Below are 23,907 nucleotides of genomic sequence, written 5' to 3' on the forward strand. Positions count from 1 at the left end.
CCAGCAGAACGGCCTGTTAGGTTCATTCCAGCATCTTCCTACAGAAGTTGTGGTACAAGCTACCTTGCTACTTTGCAACCCTAGCTCTGCAAATGCTCAAGGATAACAGATATACAGTAATTCTACAGGTAAATCACCCAAGAGGATACACAAATGGGCACTTTCAGAGTTTTATCAGGTTTGCAAGAGTTCCACAATGCTACATTCATGCTACCAAGTTCACTGAATTGGGATTTGACTTCAGGAAGGAGAGAGGAAAAGCACTTTGTCTTTCTCTGGTTAGGAGCATAAACACAGGAGGTGAAAGGGTCAGCAAGGGAGAGAGGTTTGTGTCAGCATTTTAATCCTGCCACCATCATTTTCTTCTCTCAAAAATGTGTCTTTTTTTGCTTTCGCAGCACCTACAGCTCCCACCTTTCGTGAGTACAGCTAGCAGATGCCTCCCCTGCTAAGTAATAGTTAATCATCAGCATTGTTTTTTGGTAGTGGAGGCTTTTTAAGGTCTTCTCCAGAAGTCTGACTGGTGTCAGCTATCCTCTTCACTACGAGCCTGGAAAACATGACCATGAGTCAACAGCAGGAGAGTCCAGCCAGGGATGAGAGGCCATCACAGTGGGTAGCTCCTATGGGAGGTGCAGACTGGCTCCTAAGCAGCATTGGGGGAAGCAGCTCAGACCCTGTTGGTTCCACGGGCCAATTTCAACCACTCAAAACTAGCTCTCTCTACCCATTCCTCTCCTTCCTTACTCTATGTACATTATTTCTTCAAAAGCTAATAAAACTACTATAAATGTACAGGGTTCAGCAGTTCTAGCCAGAGATCTGCTCCCCACAGTTACAACCACAGATACATCACAGAGGGAAGGAGTCCTCTGCAGATCAGAACAAGTAGTTCTTTTTTTGTAAGTATTTAAAAGATTTGTACACGTATTTTCTTTCACTTCACAATCAACTGATTTTAGACACCAGGAAGTCAGGAAAACAAGGTAATCTTTCCCCGTTTTTCTCCACAGAATCGGTAACCCCCAGAATAGCCAGGTGACATAGGCAGACTTTACATAACGCTGCTGCTCTGAACAGGCACGTTGAAGACTCCAAACCTCCCAGAACAACAACAACAAAACACTCCCTCAAGCAAAGGAAACGTTAATCTACTCCAAAATATGCCTTCAAATATGAACAACAAACCCACGTTCTCAAGCCCCAGCTGCTCTTGCAAAGCCCTGCGCAGGGAGGGATGTGGAGGGTGGCAGCTGAGCTTGACAAATAGGTCCCCCTGTAGCATTGGAAAAGAGGTGGCGTATGCAGAAACCCCTGGCATTCCAGTGATTGGCAGGGAAAACGCAAATGTGTGCTGCAAACGTGTGCTGCATCCTTGGGAAAGTGCTTCCTCCCAATGCTTCGGTAACGTAGAGGGTTCTGGATGGTCCCACAAACTCCCCAACTCCATATGTCAGACCAGAGACGCCCCCCTCTCCTGACACGCAGCAAAGCACTGGCACCTGCACGCCGTTATCCTGGGTATTCATTTCTACTTCATTTTTACACCATAACAGACCTTACTGAGTTCTCAGCCATGTAACTGTATTTCTAACCTAAAAATACTCCAGCAAAACTAAAGGCATATAGTTTTGCAAGCAGGAAAATAGTAACAAAGTTGTGTGTAACTGGAGGAGAAATACACATTCGTGGGAGCACATACAGTCAGTGCAACACAGCTACTCTGAAAGTACCAAACCAAACTGGCTTAATCAATGCAGCAGACATGCAGCGTCTGCTAACTTACGTTAAAACCATGTTTGCTGGTGATTAAATACGTCTACAGAAGATATATTACCATTTTGAATATATTTTCAAGCAGACCAAAAATATCTATTGGTTACTGGTGTGTTATTTTTAACTAATTAAATATCCGGAGGGTTTTTATCCCTCTCTCTATAAAAATTGCACTTATTTTCTATTATACAAAACAGAGTTAAATGTCAATTCTATATTCCAGTATATATTCACATTGGAACTGGATTGTTTTGCTCTAAGGTTGCAGGAGTAGGTGTAGCAGTCCTTGCTCTCCAAGATCCCCAGCACAGAAGGTCCCATCAGTACAAACCTCTCCTTCCTCTGTGCTCTGATCACTTCTTTACTGTAGTGCATGGGTAATTAATTTTATATTTTTGTAAGAAAACCTGAGCTTCAAAAGTCTTTAAAAGGACCTGGAATCAAATCTGGCCCATTCTGACCCAAAACAGCTCAGTTCTACAAGGAACTCTATCCTGTCCTCATGTCACTCAACTCCTCCTGAGACACCACAGCTCTGCCCCGAGGCGAGCGAGGTGCCAAACCCTTTCCCTCCAGTCTCTCTTGACTCAAGAGACTTTCCTCTTGATAAGTTTCTGAGGGCTCCTTCTTCCCTTCCTTTAGCACTGCTGCCTCCTCTAGGGCTTTGAAGGGCTCCCTGTGCCAATAAAAAAGTCTCTCTGCAGTAGGCATGACTTCTTGGACACTGGTGATCAACTTCTTCTTGGCAAAGTCTTCTCCAGCTCATAAAATGTCATCATAATCCAAGAGCTTAGAGTGCTGACGGGTCTTCCAGAGGCGGTAAAGGCGGAAGTCAAAGTAAGTCTCAATCATTTGCTTACCTAGGAGAAGGGAGATGAAGCAGAGGGGTTACACTCAGGGCACAAGGGAGAGAGCAGAGAGGCTACAGCAGCAGCAAGTCCACCTGCAGGTATGGGCAGAGGAGAACACACCTGGATGCCTCATTTTAGGAATACCCGGGGCACGTAAAAGTACCCATGAGACCCAAATATCTCTTTAGGTATCTTCAAACACAGAAAGGTTCCTCAATATCCCTTGGCAGAGTCTGTCTCTGGAGGTAGGAACTGAACACAGTCTGTCCCCAGACTTCGACTTCTCTACACCATGTGCGAAGACGAGGTGTAGGGGGTCACAGCAGCAGCCCGAACACCCTGCACGAGGCAACCCGTGAGCCCTGAGAAGGGCTGAAAACCCACAAGGGGCGTATTTGGGCATAGGATGCAACAACAAAGGTCCTTCCTTTGAGTTGGAGAGTGCTTTTAAACTGGCCTTCTGCCAGGTGCAGGACACCTCCGCGCTCTGCAGGCACAGGGATTTGGGAAAATGACAAATCCAAGGAGTGTAATGGCTTGTGAGAAGAGTTAAAAATAAAAAAATTAAAATTCAAAACTAAAATTATTGTGGGAAAATTAACAGGGTCTCTCTGCCCTGAGGAGCTCTCTCCTTGCAGCAATAAGCCCAACACAACCCTTGTTTGGACACATGCACTGCGCTGCTGGCACCTCTGCTTGAAAGCATGAGAGCAGGGGGGATGCCTTGCAGGCACTAGAGACTCAAGGCCATGCAGGGCTGGTGCTGGAGGCAACAAATGTACCTGAAAGCACTAGGGACAAACAACCCTGGACTCTAGCACAGGGCTCAAGGAAGGGATTTTCACTTTTGAGGGCTGATTAAGATTAGTTTCAGATGACTTTGCAAAGGATTAGAGAGGTTATATTATTAGTGTGACCCAGATTGATCGAAAGGGATAAATTGTTCAGTCCAACTTCCTGGAAGATCAACTGTTTAAAAACACATATATGCAGAACCCACCCCCTCACCTGCCAGGTTGTTTACAAAACCCGAAATTCCCCTGCAAGGTCCTTCTCGGCACACACGTGCAAACAGGTTTGCTGAGAGATCAACACAGGCACTGGATAAAGGCGGGTCCCAGTCTCAGCAGCATCTGCACGGAGCGCCCTGTGCAGAGTAAATGCGCTCATCCCCTCTGCCTTCCTACGACAGTGAGTAGGAGTTAAGAATAACTCGTCAGTGCTGAGCGTGGCAGTGAACAGGGAAGGAAGCATCCCCAGCGATTAGAGCCTAATGCTCTAGCTCTTACCTTCCCAAAGAACAAAGCACCAAGGACTGTGGCAACTTCAGAACAAGCTGACTACATGTTCCTCATTAAATTTCACCTATAATTACCTGATCAAAGAGGAAGAACCCCTTGAATTTTTGAGCTTCATCCCACTTGGTACCACTGGTTTGAATCCTTTGGAGAAACTCGGTTGCAGACAAGGTTCTCCTACCACATGCATCTCTCCCATGGATGTCATGTGCCCTGGTAATATGGTGAGTCTCCTACACTTGGCCCAGAAGCCACGGTGCTATTTAGACTACTTTGCCAAAGCCAGGAGTCTGGGAAGGGGCTCTGTAGCTTCAAACATAATAAAGGGGACAGCTGAAAGTAGAAACAAAGAAAAACTGCAAGGGAGAAACTAGGTTCTGCATATCAACACCACAAGGTGATTACAAGCAAAAGGAAGGCTCTGGCATGCACTTTTCTCCTGGCAGGGCACAAGGGAACTAAAAATCACTTTTTTTTTTTTTTAATGAACATGCTCACTGAGGGAAATAGTCTGATTAGGAAGACATGGTTGTTTGTACAGAGAAGTTACCTTGAGCTGATAGTTCAAGTGGAGACTCAAAGGCAACCCTGTAAGGATTCATTAAGTTTTTCAGATTCTGAAATAGCTGAAACAAAAACATTTTGTGAGTTAGCAGCTGAAAACAGTGAGGAACTCCAAGACACCCAGGATTGCTCATCCTTATTCCATGCCTCTAGAAAACCTCACACTAAATGCCCTTGAAAACATGCAGCTCATCACTAAACAAAAAGTGTTTGGACTGACTATTCTCCTTTAAGGACCTGTTCCTTCCTGCATGCCTGTTGCTCCAACCATTCCTCCTCTGCCCTCTGGGAAATAGGTTGTTCATCCATTTACAATGGCAGCTCTGCTCAGCAGGAAAGAGGGGGCTAGACTTCTCGTCCTGGACTCGGTGCTACTGAGCAGTCATTAGCAGGTCGAGGGAGGGGATCCTGTCCTTCTGCTCAGCTGTGGGGAGGCCACACCTGGAGTACTGGGTGCAGTTCTGGGCCCCTCAGCACAATAGGGCCGTGGAGCCAGTGTGGAGCAATGAAGACGATTAAGGGACTGGAGCATCTATTCAATGAGGAAAGACTAAGTGAGCTGGGCCTGTTTAGCCTGGAGAAGTTTGAGGGGGGATCTAGCTAAGATCAATATGTACAAATACCTGAGGAGAGAATGTAAAGAAGATGAGGCCAAACTCTTCCCAGTGGTGGCCAGTGACAGCACAAGTGGTAATGGGTATAAGATAAAATACAGGAAGTTTCTTCTCCACATGAGGAAGAACTTCTTTACTGAGGGTGCCAGAGCCCTGGAACAGGCTGCCCAGAGAGGTTGTGGAGGCTCCTTCTCTGGAGATCTTCCAAACCCGCCTGGATGTGACCCTGTGCCATGTGCTCTGGGTGTTCCTGCTAGAGCAGCAGGGTTGGACTAGATGATCTCTGGAGGCCCCTTCCAACCTCAACCATTCTGGGATTCTGTGATTCCCAGAGAGGCAACCTAGGAAGCTCTTACCTTCTCCCCATTGGGGTTTCCAAGAACATAGCAGCCCATGATGTGAATGATATTTGGTTCAGGATTGACTTTACTCATCAGCCGGCTCAACCTCTTCCAGAAGCTAGAAGACACAGGAAGAAATGGAATGGATCATTTAAAAATCTATCCGCTCATATGCCAGAACAATTATATGTGCACACACTGGTCAGGAGAGACCTGCGACTGGTTCTTAGACAAGAAAGAGCAAGGGCAGAGCAAGGGCCTGAGGAGCACGTCCAAGCCACACAGTGGCAAGGCAGGAACAGCCATTCAAACAAACAAGGGGCTGGGTAGTTCCAAGGGGAAGAGAATGGAGCAAAGCCCACCAGAAGGGTTTATTGACAGTTTTATGAAGTTTTTTTTTTTGTGTGTGTGTGTGTGCGTGTGTGTGTCTCGGTTCCCTTCAATTTCCTCTCTCCCATTTTTACCAGCCTCACCCTTTCTAAACAGGAATGTTATCAGTTCACAGGTTCATTCCCAGGGCATGAAATCAGCAGAGAATTGCTGGTGAGATTATTCTCCTTCTATGCAGCTGCAGAGACAATCCCAAAACAGGCAGTTCTGTGTTAGCTAGTGCTGCTCGCCAAAGTCACACCTGGCTTACATGTAGTCACTGCTGAGCAGGTGCTCTGTGAGATATAACCACTTCCCTGCACAGTGGGTCCCAGCAGATCATCTCGGGCGACTCTGAAGCCCATCAGTTCTTCTGCAGAGTTTGTTATGGGATGTTTGTTGCAATGCTGGCTTCTCCCAGGCATGTACACACTGCACGGAAACATCCACTTTCAACGTGCAAAATTTCAGCTCTGTGTTCACAGCTTGCTCAAGGACCATGAATTATGGATCTCAGATCATTTGTGCTTGGAGCATGTTCAGAAGCCACGTGTGTGCGCACATGTGCCTAGGAATTTCAGTGAGTGTTTGTGGCAGAGCATAAGACAGTTGAACAGATGCTGATTTTAATACTCATCTCTCATGCCAACATTAAGCTGTGTATGAACAGGCTGGTGCACATGCTCTCCCCCGCAACGAAGTGCAGTTGGCCGAGTAAGCTTGTGCCAGCACAAGCAAGCAGAGAGCAAAGCAGGCAAAGTTTAACTCTCTGCAAAGAGAAGCAGAATTGCTTCAGCCACTCCAGCTCACAGGCTGCCACACTACTTAAAAGCTCCCTCCCCCACCAGCGGTTTACAGGAACAGGCTGGACTTTGAGCAGGCTCTGCAGAGATCTGAGACAGATCCCACTTCTCCTGGCTTTAGAAGAGCAGTTACCAGACAGCTACAGGAGAACAGCTTGGATTTCTGCCACTAGTCACCTGCTTAGAAATGCTCCTTCAGCCACTCAGAGTGACAAAGGCGCCAGGGCACGCTCTGCTTTCTGCTGCGGGAAGAAAACCTCCAGCAGAACCACAGAACAAGGATCCTGGTGGCCAGCAAAGCCTTTCTTAGGAGATAAATGTTTTGTTTTTACTTTCTTGAGAGTCTATAGCTGAAAGGCCAGAGAGACACTGAACAGCAAATAAAAACATTAATCTACCAATTCCCCCCATCCGTGGGTTAGCATAAAAACAATCATGAAAGTATCTGATGGAGGGATCTCTGGGAGTCTCTAGGGTGACTTCCAGCTGAGGGCAGGACGGTCGGCCACACTGCATCATGTTTGGCCTGCCTTAGTCTAGCTAAGTCTCAACAGCCTCCAAGGATGGAGAGCGCCCAGGTTTCTGGTGACCTGTCCCAGAGCTGCACCACACCCTGGATGAGCTTCATTCTGTTATCTTTGCAACGGCTCTTCAAGGAGTTGTGAGCAGCTATCAGATCCCCTCCACATTAGTTTCCTTTTCCCCAGAAGAAGCCAGCCCAGCTCCCGGCACCTCTCCTGATGGGTCATCTGCTACAGACATTAGGCAAACTGAGGAGCAAAACGCTGTGGACGTCTGCAGTGTAACAAAGCCACTCACAGGATCATATCTTCCTCCTTCTCCACTTTGGCGAAGGTGGCAACTTTGTTCTTTAACAAATATAAGTGACCAGGACCGCCCTGCAAGAAAGACAGAGAGATGCAAAACGGCTTGCACGGGCCCTAAGAGACAAGACTGGAAATGTTTCTGGGTCTCCACAGCCATACCCAGGAACACCACAAGGGAGCAGAAGGGACACGCCAGGCTGGCATGGCTTCTGCAACCTCCATAGCTCAGCTCCTCCAGCCCTCATCCAGGAAATATTCACATACAGCTGTGCTGCAGGTTGGATTCTCTGTTCTTTACTATTTTAAAACTCCTCTCCCTCTAGTAAGACAGTGACAGACAAAAAACAAACACACAACAACAACAACAAAAACCAAACGTCATTGTGGTGGCTGGAGAGTAATGGGGAAGCCCAAAGAAAGCCTGTTTCATTTGAGGATGTTAGGGACTTGCCGTGGTGGGCAGACCCAGAGCTGAGCACAGCAGGGATAAGCAGGAAAGATAAGCAGGGTTCTTCTGCTGCAGAAGAACCAAAATCTGATGGTTAGAAGAGTAACAAGATCATCCAGCACAACATTCAGGAAGATTAAGAGTTGCGATCTCCGGGTCAGTGACTGCAAACTCATCTGCAGTATTAGGCATCTATGAGGAAGCTCAAGTTAGGAGAGCTCTCTAACTTCTCATTTCAAGGCCCCCTGCACTGCTGCTGGGGCAGTCCAGAGCTGGCCACCCTCAGGAACCAGATACTTGCAGAGGAAGTCCCCAGACCAGCACCAGGCGTAGCAGGGTTTATTCCACCCACAGCTTGGCCAGGCTCCTACCCTGACCTCTCTCCAGCAATGTGCTGGTCTCCATCACGCTTCCCAGCCAAGGCATCTGCGGGTCTGATCCACAGCACCAACCACTGTCAGTGCCATAGTGAAGCCATATGAAAACTATGAACATCACATCACAAATCCTTGTTCCTTTCTCATAAAGCTTCCTTTGAGATCCACTTTAATATTTGTTTCAGTTTCCCTGAAAGCAGCTGTGAAACAACCAAGCCCTGGAATTGGCTTCACTAAGTCAAATTTTATTTGCTGCCTTCACAGCATCTTAGAGACCACTAACTCTCTGGGGAAATGAGAAGTGGAAGTTGTATACATATACTTACTTTAACGGAATCTGGCTTTGAAAGATCAGTTCCTCCATTTATTTTTCCCCATCAGAGACAAATTTGTGAGAAACACCAAGGGTTTAACAACTATCATGTACCTGGCAAAATATTAGCATCTTCCAGATCTTGCAGCCTTTCCGATAAATGTTAAGTTTCTTCTCTATTTCCTCTGCAAAACACATGTTGGGAAAGGTGAGCCATGGAGGAAGCTAAAAACAAGTCTTGCAGAATAAGTCTAGGCAGTGGAGAGACATGAACATACTGCTCCATTATGTTTGGAAGAGGCAAAGAAGAAGAAAAAGGAAGCAACACTCACATACCTAGGATGTCATCAAAGGTGGCATGTTCATGGTCCTGGGAATAAACAGAGAACATTTATCAAGACTAGCCATCGCTGCACCAGCTTCCATATTACCCCCAGAGATGTCTCTAGCACAGCACATGGTCGCATTCCCAGGGAAACAGAGGCCAACCAATGGCCTCTGGGCACACCCCAGGAATTACCACCCTAAAGCCCAACTCAGAAGACTGAATGATTCATGAAGACCAAGTCCATCTGAAGATTTGAAAATACATCCTATAGACTGATGAGGAAGACACAGGTCCAATGCAAATACCATTAGATATAATCAGCATCAGCTGGCCAACAAACAACCTGTCACATCTGCCTCTGGGCCCAACAGTGTCATCATGGCAATAGCAGAACTCTTCAAGGAAGAGAGGCCACAAAGCTTGACGCCCAGCAGCAGGGTGTGCTGCACACTGAGACCGAGCGCTCTGGGCACTCCAACCCTTCCCCTTCCAGCTTTGTGAATATAAAGCTATGAGGAAGAGAGACCCATGATTCCCTGCTGGCGTTTCAGACAACGGCTCAGGCAGGACTCCTGGTGAGGAGGCCTGTGGGAAAAATCAAGGTTAAATTCGTGACTAGCTGGGACGCACCAGTCCCAGGCTGTGATAGGGCAGTCCATGCCCCACTGCAGAACCTGTGGCCCTACATTGTCATAGGAGGAGCACAAGGAGAAGTCCTGAGCTTGGCAACACGCAGCTCTGCCTATGTGTTCAGGCTTGCCCTGCTTTACCTTGTTCACCTCCCCACACTACCTGGCTGTGCCTGTAGTCAGGCAGCCACAAGTGCAGTCTTCACTCCACTGTGCCCTTCCATCTGGACCTGAGCCCCCTGAGAGCTGTCCCAATAAAAATCTGAGCCCAAACACCTGGCCCTTTTCTGCCAGCTTTTCCAAATCACATCAGTGTTTCAGAATCATCCTGCTAGGAGTTGGAGATAGGAACAGAATAAATCACTGTGTGGAGCCAGTTCCTATGTGTCCAGATGGAGCAGAAACCATATTACTTACATAGAGAATGGGGATGATGGAAGGGTCGTCCCTGCGGATAATCGTTGGGACATATTCAGCTTTGGGCACCTTGGAAGAAATGAGCTGGAAGAAACAAGGGCACCAGGGTAAGAAGGGAGCAGTAGAGGCTGGTCAAAAGCACAGAGGCCAAGACAACAGTGTCCTGTTCTGTCACTCCCAGGTGTTACCAAAAGCAGCAAATAATCCAGCCTACATCCCTACAGAAGGTCCTCTGAGCTTTTGGGGCACCAGAGCACCCCCAGGCCTGCCAACTACCCCCTAGACATCAGAGTCTCTCCAGCCACCAGCCCTGTGTGCAGCGGGCGCACGCTGGGCAGATACAAGGTGCCCAGCAATCCCATCTGCTTTGTTTCGCCAGCTCCATCAGACGAGAGCCCAAGTGGAAGGGCTGGCTGAAGCACAAGCTGCAGGGCTCCGGGAACACGGGCACCACGGCCGCAAGAATGGGATGGGCAGTAAAGCTGGGGGTCCCACGTGCACAGCTTGGGCTGCCTTGGGCTTCAGTGTGTGCCTCTGGCAGGCGCCTCATTGCCAGCTGGTCCCACCACAGGGGAGTCTGCATGAAGTGTCTCTAGAGGCACGGTGTGTCCACAGCCCTTCTTTGTTCACCTGAAGAATGAGGAGCAGTTTCCTACCCTTTCTATGGCCTGACACCACACTCTGGCCAGGGCTCATCTTTCTCTCACGAGTTTCAAGCCAAGCAAGACTTGATAAGTAGATGGTGACAGTGGCCTTGTTTCTTGCTCACACGGATGTGCCCGTGCAAGGCTGGGGACAGCACTGTATATCCTTGACTTGGTTGCTCTTTGAAGGGCTGTACTCTGCTGTGGCTTCATCAACTGCTGCTCCCAGGCTCCTGGCTGCCATCCGGGCTGTGCTGAGGACACCAGGCCCGCAAGAGCTAAGGGAGCAGCAGTGGCAGAGAGGCTCATCTGAAGCCAGCAGTCCTGTACTTTGCTGAGGCACTTGCTCCAGGACCAACTTCCTCTGGGCCTTCAGTTTAGTTGAAATTTACAGCCTAAGTCGCAGATTCCAACCCTTTCTACTCCAAGTAACTATGGAATTTTATGGTTCTTAAATCCTCCCCAAATTTACACAGAACAATTGCACATAAGATGTTAATTTGGCCTCAAATTTCCATGTTTCTGCTCAGACTCTGGGGAAAAAAAAAAAGCCCTCTTTTGGAAAGTATAGAAGCAGAATGTCTCCATGCCCCTACTCCTCCAAGTGTTCAAACACAGTATTGCCCGAGTGACAGCACTGCCCAGAAACCAAGCAGGAAGCTAAAGACTCTGCTTTTATTGATAACTTTTGCGTTTTTCCAAAGGAGGGATGTGCCAGAGGAGAGCACTAGGGCAAGCCTAGCACCTGGAAATGACAAAAGAGCAGGAAGCACCTCAAAGGGTGGCATATGGCCCTGGAAAAAAAAATAGAAGAGCAACAACAGCCTGTGAGAGGAACTGAGGGACTTTGGACTCACTCCTCCATCATCAGGGATAGTCAAGACTCATGATGAACCAGTCTTGATGACTGTTCTACTTTTGTGGGGGTTGGACTATAGGTCTTTCCACTTTTTGTTTTCTTTCAGTACATTATCCCTGGTGACAACAAATGCTGAAGACCATGTCATGTCTTTGCTGATCTCTGAGTGCCACTTGTGCACACCTGCAGTTGCATACACGTAACCAAAAACCTGTCTTTCCACATAAACATCCTAAAATTAGCAGCTGTGAGGAGATGGACAGGGTCTGAGCAGATAAAGACACCTGAGAAGGAAACCCTCACCATTATTTTTGGTGGAATAAAGTCTTCTCCATCACACGCCATGGCTTCAATCTCCTTTTCTGCTTCCCAGTTCAAGTCAAAGTCACCATCCAAAGTGCCACAAGAATCCTGAAGGTTATGGCCTGCCAGAACACAGCGTGCGTTACAAGGACAGAACAGGCAGCCCTCAAAACTCCATCTTCTTTGGCTGGCAGCTACTCTGCAAGACGTACCACAAGCCGTGAGACTTGTGACCTCCTTTCCTACAGAGTGACAGACACCACGTTTCGAGGCTGGCACCTCTAAACAAACAGTGTTAACAAGTCAGAGAACACAGACACAGCCTGGCAACACATATCACATAACATTTTCATCACTCTCACAGTCACCAGTTTTAGCTTTCAAACACTAATTCACAACAATCCCCCTGTCATTTCAGAAATACCGAAGGGGGTGATATGGAAAAAAGCTCTCCACACTTCAACATTGCCAGGTTGATAAGCAAAGGCCCCAAGACTTCGAAGCTGGTCTCCTTGCAATAATTACTTCTCCGACTACATCTTCTGAATGGCTTTAAAGAAGCTGCACCTTGTTAGTCAAGCTGATCCTGGCAGAGAAGTTCCAGAGTACACGGACAGCCACAACAAACACAGCAGTAATGCAACTGTATACTTGAATTTGCTCTCCAACTTACCTGTTGGCCTTCAATGCTTCCTGGGGGGAAAAAAACATCTGGAAGGAATATAACTGACTGTTAAAAGTTAAAAATAGAAAGAAGGCTTCCCTGAAGTCAGGGACTGAGGAAGGCAACTGAGATGTCTCTACTTGTGCCTTTTGGGATGTCCGAATGTCACTGGGCAGTGCCCGGAGGACAGATCTCACCTGTCTGAACCATGTCTTTTCCATTCGCTTCTGAGTTAGCTGAGGGTGTGAGGAGGAAGCAAACTGCAAAGGAACAATCGGGTCATGTTTTGAACCTGCCTTTTCACACAGCTCTCCCTACAGCTTGGTGCCATGTCCTCTGTAGCGAGGAGTGCTGAACCCTGAGCTTACCTGAAAGGTCAGTAGGTTCCATTAGTGAAATTCATTTATGATATAACCCATTTCAACATGGACAAACTCATATCCACAAAGTCCCTACGGGACTTTAAAAAGATCTGGGTAGACAGGCAAAACAGCCATTCGTTTTATGAAAAGACAGTGGGAAGATGCTGGCATTTCCTCCTGCAAATTAACACAATAGCATCTCCGTGCCCACACACAGAAAATTGTAGCACCAGAGGAGATTCCCAGAGGAATTCCTAGCAGCCCAGACAGAGGTCAGAATGCCCCAAGCTAGCATCTGTGCAGCAAGCATGGGCAGGAAATCAAAGCTACATGTCACAGCGCGCTGTGGCTGTGCTCAGAGCTACCATGGCCTAAGAAAGAGCGCAGAGAAGGCTGTGGCATGGGAAGCTGGGCAGCTTAGCCGCACTGCAGGGACTGTAGCCTAGCCTGGTGTGTGTCTATTTCCAGATAAGCTGCTTGATCCCAAGCAAATAAGGTGTGATGGGAAGAGACAGCCATAAGAGAGCTCTACCACTGGGTGTCCTTTGGCAACTGCACTGAAAATGAGGTTAGAGCACAAGCGCATCTACGTGTAAACACAGGTGCACACAGATGAACATGTGCATATACTTGGAGTGCTATTTCCTTAGATCTTGTGAAACTAAAGGATCACAGAGGGGGGAAAAAAAGGACACAGAGGAGTTATTCCGGCGGGACTCCAGTCAACACCTCTGCTGGAGTGCTTGGCCACAGGAGGAAGCCCAAAGGACTCAGAACTCACTTTCTCGAGAGTCATGGAAGGAATCAGCTTTGATGGGAGTCGGGTCACTCCAGGACCTGCTGAAGCTCCTCTCACGCCGTTCGGCAAATGCTAGGATAAAACCAAAGCATGACATTAACAGACTCCAAAGCCACCTCTGCTGCTGCCAGCAAAACAAAACATCCAGTAGATTTCCATCCAAACAACACGAACTCTCCTATGCTTTTTCTTCCACTTGCGAAATACAAGTCCTCTCCAACAGCAAAACAAGGGTCTATCTTCCAGACAGCAGCACACAAAGTGCCCACTTCCTAAGCAGAGCCATTGTGGAGTGGGGAGCACAGAAAATGGAGGACACTTGATGGTCTCTCCTTGCAACTCAATTTAATCAGGGCTATTCCAGGGTCTCAGTATAAATGCCCTGACTCAAAGGCCTCAATACCCAATGACACATATGTGATGAGAAAAAGGCAGTAGTCAGCCAGTCAGTTCTCCCTTCATATCTGTTTTTGGGCACTCTTTTCACATCTTAGTGCTACTCTAATCAGAGCTGGACTGAACAGAAAGGGCACTGGAAAGCTTACAGTTCCTGAATTTTGTTGGAAAAGAATTCCTTCAATTTTGCTTGCCAGGAATATTATGTGCAGTTTTTCTCCTCCTTTTCTTCCTGCCACAGATGCATTTCTTGCAATGCCTTTTTCCAAGCAGAATCCAGGGAGCTTCTGGCCCAGCTGGCTGCCCCATTGACAAATTCCTAGGAACTGCGAACCATCATGCCTAAATTGGCAAGTAGGCATGACAGCCATTAGATTAACAGCAACGTATAGCTATATCTTAGTTCAATATCCATTTCTGGTACAAGACAAAGCTTGCTGTAGTGTATCTAGCAATGACATGCCATGTCAGCAGCACAAGAAATCACTGCAGATCAGTGTTACAGAAGCTGAAAGGCAACCTGTCCCCTGCTGCAGTCCACATGTGGGCATATTCTCCAGGGCGACAAACCACATCGGAAGCTCTTCGGGTGTTCTCAATCCTCAGCTTTCATTTAAAGCCAGGCATTTAGCTAATATGCCCATGAAGAATGCTTTGAAAACATGACCCGAGAGTTACCAAAGCAGAGAGACGTGCCTGAACGTCCAGACAGCTCTGGGGGAGGTAGGTCCTGTTCACTTCAGGCAGTGCTAACTCAGATGCCAATAAAGACACTTCAAAGGACATTGCTCTTTGCTATCAACTTCCCAAAGCATGTGAGAAAGGAGAGAAAAGGATGCAATTCCAACTCAGCCACACTTTGCTCTGGGCAGTCCCTGCATGATGGCTGACCAGGGAGGGAAGAACAAGCTCTTTCCTCTTCTGGAATAAACCTCATTACTCAGGAGCTGGTTACACTGCTCTCAACTTTGGGCAGGCTGCAGCAATAAGGGAGCTGCCCCAACCAACCTCTGGAGCCTCCCTCAAAGAGGACTGCCATTTTCTAGGGTCAAGAGCTTTCCCACCAGGGAAGCATAGCACTCCTTTAATTCCCTCCCTTGCTCCGCTCTCTTTTCTATGCATGTTCCTCTTCTTTCTCCCCTCAACCTTCCTCTCAACAACCTGGGCAACCTTCCCCACAGGGGCTGCAGCAGAGAAGAGATGGTGCTGGGACGGGGGAAGAGAAGGCGGCCCCAGTTTCACGTAGCACTCGAAGCACTCATTGTCGTTGGGCAGCCACAGCAGGCCCTTGGTTCCTGTAAAAGGCCGGGCAGCCCCTGCTTGCTCTGCTGGCCTCTCAGTTCTGCTTCTGCTTGCAAGCTTCTCTGTCAGTGCTCAGCAAAGTTGCGCGCACAGGACGAGGATGCTGATGGGCAGCGCTCCTTCCACACCTCATCAAGGCCCAGAGATCTCCTACAACCATGGCAGAGGTTCCTTGGACAGAGCTTGAAATCCGCTTGCAGAAATGGGTGCATCTTGGAGACTTGTACCAGCCTAACCTTCTTTTCATCAGGTAAAATCGATCAATGGGGTAAATCTTTTCTTGGGCCAACTGCTGGGTCCTTTCTACCAGCGTCTGGGCACAACATGGGACTCCCTTTGTCCCACTGGCATGAACCCCAACCTCTCACAGCCACAATTTCAGTTTCTCACTTACTTTGTGCTTTAACCCTTCGGCTCCCCACCATGCGGAGATGCTTCCGAAAATTCCTGAAAGAAAAGCCAAACAAAACCTTTGAGAAAGGTGATGTAAAGCAACACCCCGGCCCAGCAGGACTGAAAAAGCTTGGGAAAAAAAAAATAGGAAGGCAGCTAATTTCCTTCCAGGCACCTCCTGGCTGGTGATGGAGGGCAAGTGAAGTCCCACATGGCAGTCCCCTTTCTCATGGCCTGCTTTGGGCTTTCCTAAGGCACTGCTGCTGCACGCACTGATGCTGCTCCTGTTGGCAACGTTTCCTCTTCTCTCAGTAAGCGCAGCACCTGCTCCCCTCTCTCTTTTCTTCCACAGACGGAAAGCGCGGGGCCACCAGGCTCTCCCCTGCTCGGCATCATGAACATACCATGCTATAGTGCTGCTCATCCCCAAATACGCTCACAGCATCCTCTACAATCCCACCAGTGCCAGCAGACCATGCTGCTTGCCAGGCCAAAGAGCTAGGAAACACCGAAGCAGCTTCTTCCCTCTCAAAAAGCACCAGTCAGCGAGGTCGCATGTCCCCACGTGCCCGGCCTGTAGCAACCTCAGCATGTGCCTCCCTGCCCGGCGCTCGTGGAGTTTTGATGGGGCTGCAGAGTCCACAAGGCCACGTGAGGCCAAGCACCTCCTTACCCAACCCCTCGGGCCACCGCTTCCCAGGGGCTCTTGTTACTCACCCAGGCAGTAACCAAAGAGGACAGGCACCGAACAGGACAGCAGAGAGGACAGAGGGAATGAGTAGCAGGTGGACTAGTGAAAAATGGCCCACTCTTCCTTGAATTCTACTTTGTTAAGGTCACTCTGTCCTGTACTGCAGCTTTTGTGGGGACATTGGTGACCCCCCAGGAGCCTACGTGGAGTTGAGGACTTCCTAGACTCCCTCCTGCCCCACCAACAATCACCACAGACAACAAGCAACAAGAGACTTCAGCCAGGGGAAGAGGACGTGTCACCTGGGTCACACAGGCTGCTGGGATGAATAAGGACACATTACAGCTGTGTAGACACACAAGCAAATTTACTTAAATAGAAGACATTTCCAACACAGACATTGAAGAGTTTGGAGCAAGTTGAGTTATCTCTACTCTGATGCAAAGAGAACAAGCCAAACACATGCCTGGGAGAGGAGCACTTCACCTGCATCACCTTCTGCCCCATCCTCCTTCCTGGCCTTGGGCCACATGCAGTCCTCAGAATCCACACTCAGCAAGCCAAGAAGGAAAAGCGGGGGTGTGTAGTGAGGCTGCAAGTAATATTATTCCATGATCATCTTCCATCCACTCTTGGGTTATTAATGATCCCTTGCAGGGCTTTATTTGAGCTTTACTTAGATACAGGAAGATTCATTTCTGTGGATGAGACAAGCGGTTCTTCAAAGAGGAAACCAAAACGAGAGGCTTCATAAACATACGCTGGACTGGCTCTGCATGCAAAGCCCTCTGGGGTGTGTGATGACCAATATGCTGGCCTGTCTCATTCCATTAAACCTAAATAAATGCAATATCCTAGGGGAAGGAGACACATTCTTTGTGCTCTGTGGGCACTGGGGCTACAGAAACATGCCCAGGCTCCCTGTTTGGCCCCAACAACTGCACCCAGCAAACCCAGCGATATCTGATCACTAGTAAGATCTCTTCACCTGTCAAAAGTCCAACAAGCACCAACTTAAACTGCAGATAGTAATAAAGGCTCCCTACCACTCCCTTGGCTGAACAATCCCCTCCTCCTGACAGGCTCTGGCTCGCTGCCCATCGACACAGACCCTGCTGCCTCTGTGGTACCCATCCCACGCAGGGGATCTCCGAGAGGCGGCAGCCCAACTCTGTGCTCCCCCCAGTAGCCTCTGCCCACAGCTCTGCCTCCGCTCACTCATTACCTAAATAAAGGCCAGGGACACCGAAAGAATTACTGAAGTCTGTCAGAACTCAGCGAAATTGCCAGCAATGTTTCTCCGATTGGACTCTATGATCCTGAAGGTCTTTTCCAATCATAAGGATTCTATGATTCACCTTCTGCACCCTCATCACCCTCAGGTTCTGCCTGCACGAGCCACAGGCTTCAGCAAATCAGCTGGCATCACCGGAGGCAGCACTTGCCGCACCAGCATGCGCTGTGCCTGGCCAAACATCCGCCCTGGGCACCACACACATGGCACCGAGTGTCCAAGGACTGGGATCCCCCTCACCCTCTGGAGAAAAGAGCGGAAAAAAGAGCTGCATGCAGCAGCAAGGTAGGCCTCCCAGCTGGCCAGGCTCTGCTCGGCTAGCACAGCCAAAAACTCCTGCTGACGTGGTCATCACGACAGTCCTACCTCCTCTTTCCTACATAGCAAACGCAGATTGCTCCTGCTTTGCAGTTGTGCCCAGTCCTTCATTGCCCGCAGGAGGGAAAGGGACACACTGCCTGGCTGCAAGGGTGACACGACCGTCTCTGCTCCGACCTAGCTGGCGTCACCCATGTACCTGACTCCTACTCCTGCAGTTGGTAGCCAGGGGAACAAGTCATTTTCTAACAGAAATTGATCTCTGGGAAATGTCTCTCTTTTTAAAACCACACTGTCTACTCATTTAAAGAGTCTTTTGCTTTTGTTCTTATTTCTCTTCTTTTTTGATGAAAAAAAAGACAGATGATTACAAAAGGAAAAAATTCTGGCGATTTCCCAGGTCCAAAAACCTGCTGTTTTTCTCCCACTCTGTTTTGAACAGTGCTGAAGTCACCATGGCAGTTTTTAAGCAAGGACACCAATCACAAATGCTGTGTTATCCTGCTTAGTTGGCTGCCAAAATACATTAGCCTTGGCACAGTTAAGACATCAGAAGACCTCTGACCACCATGCTATGTGTCATGCCTTCTGAAGCCAGCAGAGGGAAACCAGAAACCTCCTGTAACATCAGCACACAAGGAATCATTCTCCATCCTCTTTTATTTCCTCTCTGTTCTTCAATAAAAAGGATTAAAACCCAACTTTTTGGTCATTATAGATGTCAACTTTGTTTAGGTCTCAGCTTTTTGAGGGGCATCTGTAGATGCAGCCTAGCTAACAGGCTTTACGTGCTATTGTATTCAGCCAACCTCAAACAAAATTCCAAACAGCAGGGAGGAGGTGGACACATACATTTTTCTACCTGAGAGACAGACCCCGTATAATACACATGGAAGCACAAAAGAAACTCAGTAGTGTTTCCTAACAATACAGAGACGAGCTACTTCGGGTACTGCAGTATCATTCACCTCCATGTTTCCACCACCACTGCTGCTAGCATCCCTACCAAACAGCAACACAGACAGGGACAACCATGGTCAATGTCATCGAGGTCACTAACATCACCCAAAGGGCCCATGCAACACCAGGCAGGGTTACGGCTGTGGGGGAAAACGGGCCCTACCTCTGTATTAGAGCTGCCGAATCATTCTCTCGTTTCCGTCTCTTCCTTTCTGCGCAGCCCCTGAATGCCCTGGGAAACCATTTTAAGCCATTAACCGACTACACAGCTGTCAACTGGAGAGGACACGAAACACATAGACAAGAGAGGAAGCTCTCACCAGACAACAGAGAGGTTAGGCTGACTGAGGTAGAAAGCCAAGCCTCGCAGGCTCACCTGAGGGTGAGTCAGGGACCAGGCAAAACAAGTCACCAAACCAGAGGTCCTCCCTCTCTAGAGTAGGTGGCTGGAGAAACCTTTGTTCCTAAAGCAAGCGCACGAGCGGCTACAGCATGGCCCAAAGAAGGGGAAGAGGAGCCATCAATCCCTGCTACTGAGGAAGAGACCTAGGAAATCACTGATAAAACCTCTGTACACCAGGACCAAGAGGCACAGAGGCACACTAGCAACTGCAGCCTTCATACTGAAGATGAGGATGGCCGCAACGTGATCCACGTAGACCTACGAAGTGCAGCTGCCTAATCTCTTGCCAGCTGACGAGCAGCCCTAGCACAAGGAAAGCATGAGTGAATAGGACAGACAGGAGAGGAGAGGAGTTTATCCAGGACCTCAACAGACACAGAAACAAACAAACAAACAAACAAAAAGGTTATACTTACGAGATGCTAGAGATTCCGGGAGACGCAGGAAAAAAGGGAAAAGAAGAGGAATTCATTAGTGCTCAGCCCCAGCCAGCAACCTGAGGGACACCTCACTCCAGAGAAACAAATAGTTCTTGTTGAGTGGAAAAAAAATGGCTTTTTAAATTAGGCAGTTTTCAATGGTGAAACTCCTACTCAACCAAGCTAAATCCTCCCCGGGTCAGTGTCAAAGTGTGGCTTGGACACAAATTAAGCACCACGTGGGCCCAGAGAATACGCAGTTGTGTTTGTATCAAAACACAAACTTGTATAGCTGTACAGATCAGGACTGCAAAACAAAAGCCCCTGTTTCCAATCAAATTTGCAAAGAGAAAAGCAAGACTGCATCAAACTGCCCTCGGACTGCCCAGGGGCCCCGGCACCCTGGCCGGAGCCAAGCAGTGCTCATTCCAACCCTCTCTGCCTCTTCCCTTACATGTCCAATTCAGCCCGGGTTACCCCAACATCAGCAAACCGCTTCTCTCTGTGGAAGGCAAAGCACTTGGGGAAGAGGAAACAACAGAGAAGTTAACTATGAAAGGGAGACCAGGGTAGAAGAGGAGAAATGGAAAGCAGCGGAGCAGAGAGCAACATAGACACACACAGACAGGAAGGAGGTAAAAGGGCTGGGAAAAGGCCTCAAAAGACCAAACACCTTCTCATTTTCCTCATCATCTGTCATAGCTTTACAGACAAGTGGGAAATAATTGAAGCTTTTACCACACAAGCTGAGCACTACCCTGAAATGAGACTTTGCCCACTCTACTCAGTCTCTTGGGAACTGCTTCTTTCCCACCACAGCAGCGACCTGGGGGCACCAAATTCTGAGCAGAGCATGAGGGGAGAGGCTATGGAGAACTTGGACTCCCTCACACTCATCAGAGATCTCACTGACACCCTCTTCAAGAGACTAGACCAGCGTAGAGGCTGCAGGTCTGTCCCTTGCCCCACAGAGACTCGTATCCCGCCAGCGACAGGTACAGGCTGGGCCTGGACATTCGGCTCCTCAAGGCTGCGATTGCAGCAGCAGCAAACGGTGAAGGGGTCTCCACAGGCAGCCAGGGCCAGGGCACAGTGTCACAGAGCAAACAAGGGACCTGGGGAAGAGCTGGGCGGCCAACAGGGGAGAAGCAGAAGGGGAAAACAAGGAAGTGCAAGTAGCAGGAGAGAGAAATTACGAGTGCAGGAAACAGAGACGAGGCGCTCGCTCCCATACTTGGTGTCAAACACACGACTCAACAGACCCAGGCTCTGCAATACAGCTCTGGGTGGACCGACTCCGAGGTACGTGACCAAAGGCAGAGCAGTCGTTTCACTTACGCTTGCATAGTTGTAGTAGCAGTTTGAAAACTGAAGAGGTTCTCTTTAGGGAACCAGGTCCGTATAGGGACATCATCTGGAAGACAGAGGGAGAGAGACAGCTGAAAATCCAGCAGCCAGAGGAAGAATTCACATAGCAGGACATGCCCAGGCTATTGCTCCTGGTACTTTCCCTCTGCAGGCTACCCTGTACTGAACGGAGAGTCTCATCCTCCTTGTATGCATGCAGGCTGCCCGCAAGGGCTTTAGAAATTTGCACTAAGCCTTCTGAGTTGCACCTATCAGGCTATTAAATGAAGAATGAAAGCTCTCTTCTAAACACAGGAGATTAGTGTAATCCCTGGATCATTCTAAAAAGGGACAATTGGAGGAGAGAAAAAAAAAAAGAAACCAGAAAAAACATTTCTCATCAATAGCATTTTCCGGCCTCTGAAATATCTCATTCAAATGCTTCTTTCCAATACGACCCCATTGTGGCAGCACTCCCTTTCTCTAAAAGGAATTACAGCCCGAGACACTTTTCCCCTACATCCAAGTTTTCCAGTATACCCCTTACACACCTGTTCGTGATAATCCGTTTTTTCCCCTCTGTTTCTGACAGCCAAACAGCTCATCAGCTGTGCAGCCTGCAGATCCCTCCATGCCTATTTGCTCCCCTTGCAAGCTGCCCTGCCTGAACGAGCTGTGTGTTACTCGCCACCTCTGGTGCAATAGGAGACCCATCATCTCCACGTAACAGTGGCTGAGTGATAAAGAACAGACAGTGAAATAAGTTACTAATTATGTTTATGAAATGTTGGTGTCACGAAAAGAGGAATTTGACCAAAAAACAGCTCCTACCGAGAACTCTCTGGCTAAAGTCTATCAGCCAGAGAATCAGAGCTATGTTAACATGGGATGTGTGAGACCTCCCTGGATATCACTGGACTCTCTCTCCTGGATCTTCCTAGGATTTGAGGCTGATTTGCAGCATGTTTTGCTTCCAGCTTCATAGCTCCTTTGGTTAAGGCACACATTCAACAGCACATGGCAAGGTGGTGTTCTGCTCATCAGAGCTTTAAGATCATTAGCAACTACAGTATTTCAGTCATTAATTTTCTAGCATAATTGCAAATATTTTTCACTCACTTTTCCTGGCCAAAAGCCAGCCCTGTCGGCCTACTGCAGAAAAAATATCTGATCTGTAGTAATTGTATCAAATGTTTCATATAGGTCACATCTACCTAGAAACTGATCCTGCAGAATCCTGTAAGCAGAGAAAATACAATTACAGATGCAAAAATGCCAAATGCAAGTGGGGACGCTTCCTTTGAAATGAAGGTTGTATAAATCCACGCACAGGAGTAGCCTCTAAGAAGTCACAGAGAAAGCTGTAAAAGATTCCTGTCAGCTGACAGTTTATGTCAAGCCTTGTACTAGGGCACCCTAAGGAAATATATATTTTAAATGAAAACCATGTTCTAGAATTCCGAACCCTTATTATGAAGTTCACCTGCATACCCTCCTCCAAAAACCACAGAGAGAATAAGTGCAAAATAAGTTGGAATATAAATGGATTATTTGTTGGATGTCTTGATCCCTTAGAAGTGCTAAAGCAGAAGTTGTGTGAATGTGGGCTTAGTCAACGCTTCCATGTAGATGTTTCTGGGACTGCACATCTCAAAAGACTGACAATGTCTTAATATATTTTCCAGCTTTTAAGTCACTACTTTTGATTCAAGAGAGAGCTTATAAGCAACTGCTAATATCCTCGTGAGGTGCTGTCTGAACAATGCCTGGAAATCTGTCTGACTGACATCCCATTTTCCCTCTTTTGATCATTTACCATGATGAAGTAGCCAAGGAACCAAAGGCCTAGGAGAGCCTGGAGAAACTGTGACACCATGTTCAGCCTCTCCAGCACGTGCCGGGCGGCAGGACCATCGCAGCACCTCTGTCTGCTAATGGATGTGTTTGTATCAGATATGGGGAGCAACATGGCAGACAACAGCTTGTGTTTCTCAGGAATGGTGCTAGATACCATAAACCCAGCACAAAAATCCATACTAATTCTGCCAGTCTGGCATAAGTGCCCTGAAGGTTGGTTTGCAGCAATAACCCATTATGTAAATACAAACAGAAAAAACATCATCGTGAAATGAATCTCAGGAGAAATTAGTCTTTCTTCTGTCTCTACTCATCTTTGCTCCATGTTCTCCCCTAGCAACGGATGAAGGACATTCCAGGAAATACTTCTTGCAGCCCGACACCAGTTACTGTTTTTCTCTGACTAATAGCACTTGGGTAGAGGGCACAAATTAGGCCAAGCTGAGAAAACTTTCAGCGCATGGTGCCAGTGCAAATGCTGGGATGCAGTCTGCGAGGCAGTACTGCCACCCATGCAAGCACTCGGAGGCTACAGACAGGCGCGGAGGGCAACAGCTGCCTCCCTGTTTCACGCGTGAAATGTTCCTGGGAGCACCTGCAGGTCCCATGCTATTTACTATCTACTCTGATATATTTTCAGAAGGACAATCTCCATTTCACACCAATAAGTGTCCCTAATGAAAACTGCAGCTATGCAAATATGAAAGCAGAATATATATATATGCAGCATTTATATATATATTATAAAGCACACTTTGTATCATGTAACCTGGTTCACAGGTCCCACAGCACAGAGTACAATTTTGATTTATTCAGTAAAGCTTTTAACATAAATATAGCAACATTCGAGGAGAAAAGCTATACCTTCTCAACTCAGGATGGGTCTTGCAGCTGGAAGCGGTATCGATGAGTGCTCTGATCTCCATACAACCAAGATCGTC

General features: G+C 48.0%; 1 protein-coding gene across 5 annotated transcripts in view; it reads right to left on the reverse strand.

Annotated features, from left to right (window-relative positions):
- Positions 1–1,706: 1,706 nt before the first annotated feature.
- NSMF (NMDA receptor synaptonuclear signaling and neuronal migration factor) overlaps positions 1,707–23,907 on the reverse strand; it is a 40,199-nt gene continuing 17,998 nt past the window's right edge. For 2 of the 5 annotated variants that reach the window (XM_088532174.1, XM_088532173.1), the window contains exons 4-14: positions 21,101–21,176; positions 15,679–15,731; positions 13,569–13,658; positions 11,762–11,883; positions 9,956–10,039; positions 8,918–8,951; positions 8,696–8,766; positions 7,436–7,515; positions 5,460–5,562; positions 4,476–4,551; positions 1,707–2,636 (exon numbers count right to left, since the gene is read on the reverse strand). In XM_088532174.1, coding sequence (XP_088388300.1) covers positions 2,539–2,636; positions 4,476–4,551; positions 5,460–5,562; positions 7,436–7,515; positions 8,696–8,766; positions 8,918–8,951; positions 9,956–10,039; positions 11,762–11,883; positions 13,569–13,658; positions 15,679–15,731; positions 21,101–21,176 — 887 coding nt within the window. In that variant the 3' untranslated portion in view covers positions 1,707–2,538. Of the gene's footprint in view, positions 2,637–4,475; positions 4,552–5,459; positions 5,563–7,435; positions 7,516–8,695; positions 8,767–8,917; positions 8,952–9,955; positions 10,040–11,761; positions 11,884–13,568; positions 13,659–15,678; positions 15,732–19,103; positions 19,173–19,759; positions 19,766–21,100; positions 21,177–23,907 lie in introns of all 5 variants that reach the window. The other 3 variants (XM_088532176.1, XM_088532177.1, XM_088532175.1) reach the window with 3 other exon arrangements.

This window comes from Tinamus guttatus, unplaced genomic scaffold (assembly GCF_059628265.1).
Source record: "Tinamus guttatus ecotype Peru unplaced genomic scaffold, ASM5962826v1 Tinamus_guttatus_pri_ptg000457l, whole genome shotgun sequence".
Taxonomy (NCBI): Eukaryota; Metazoa; Chordata; class Aves; order Tinamiformes; family Tinamidae; genus Tinamus; species Tinamus guttatus.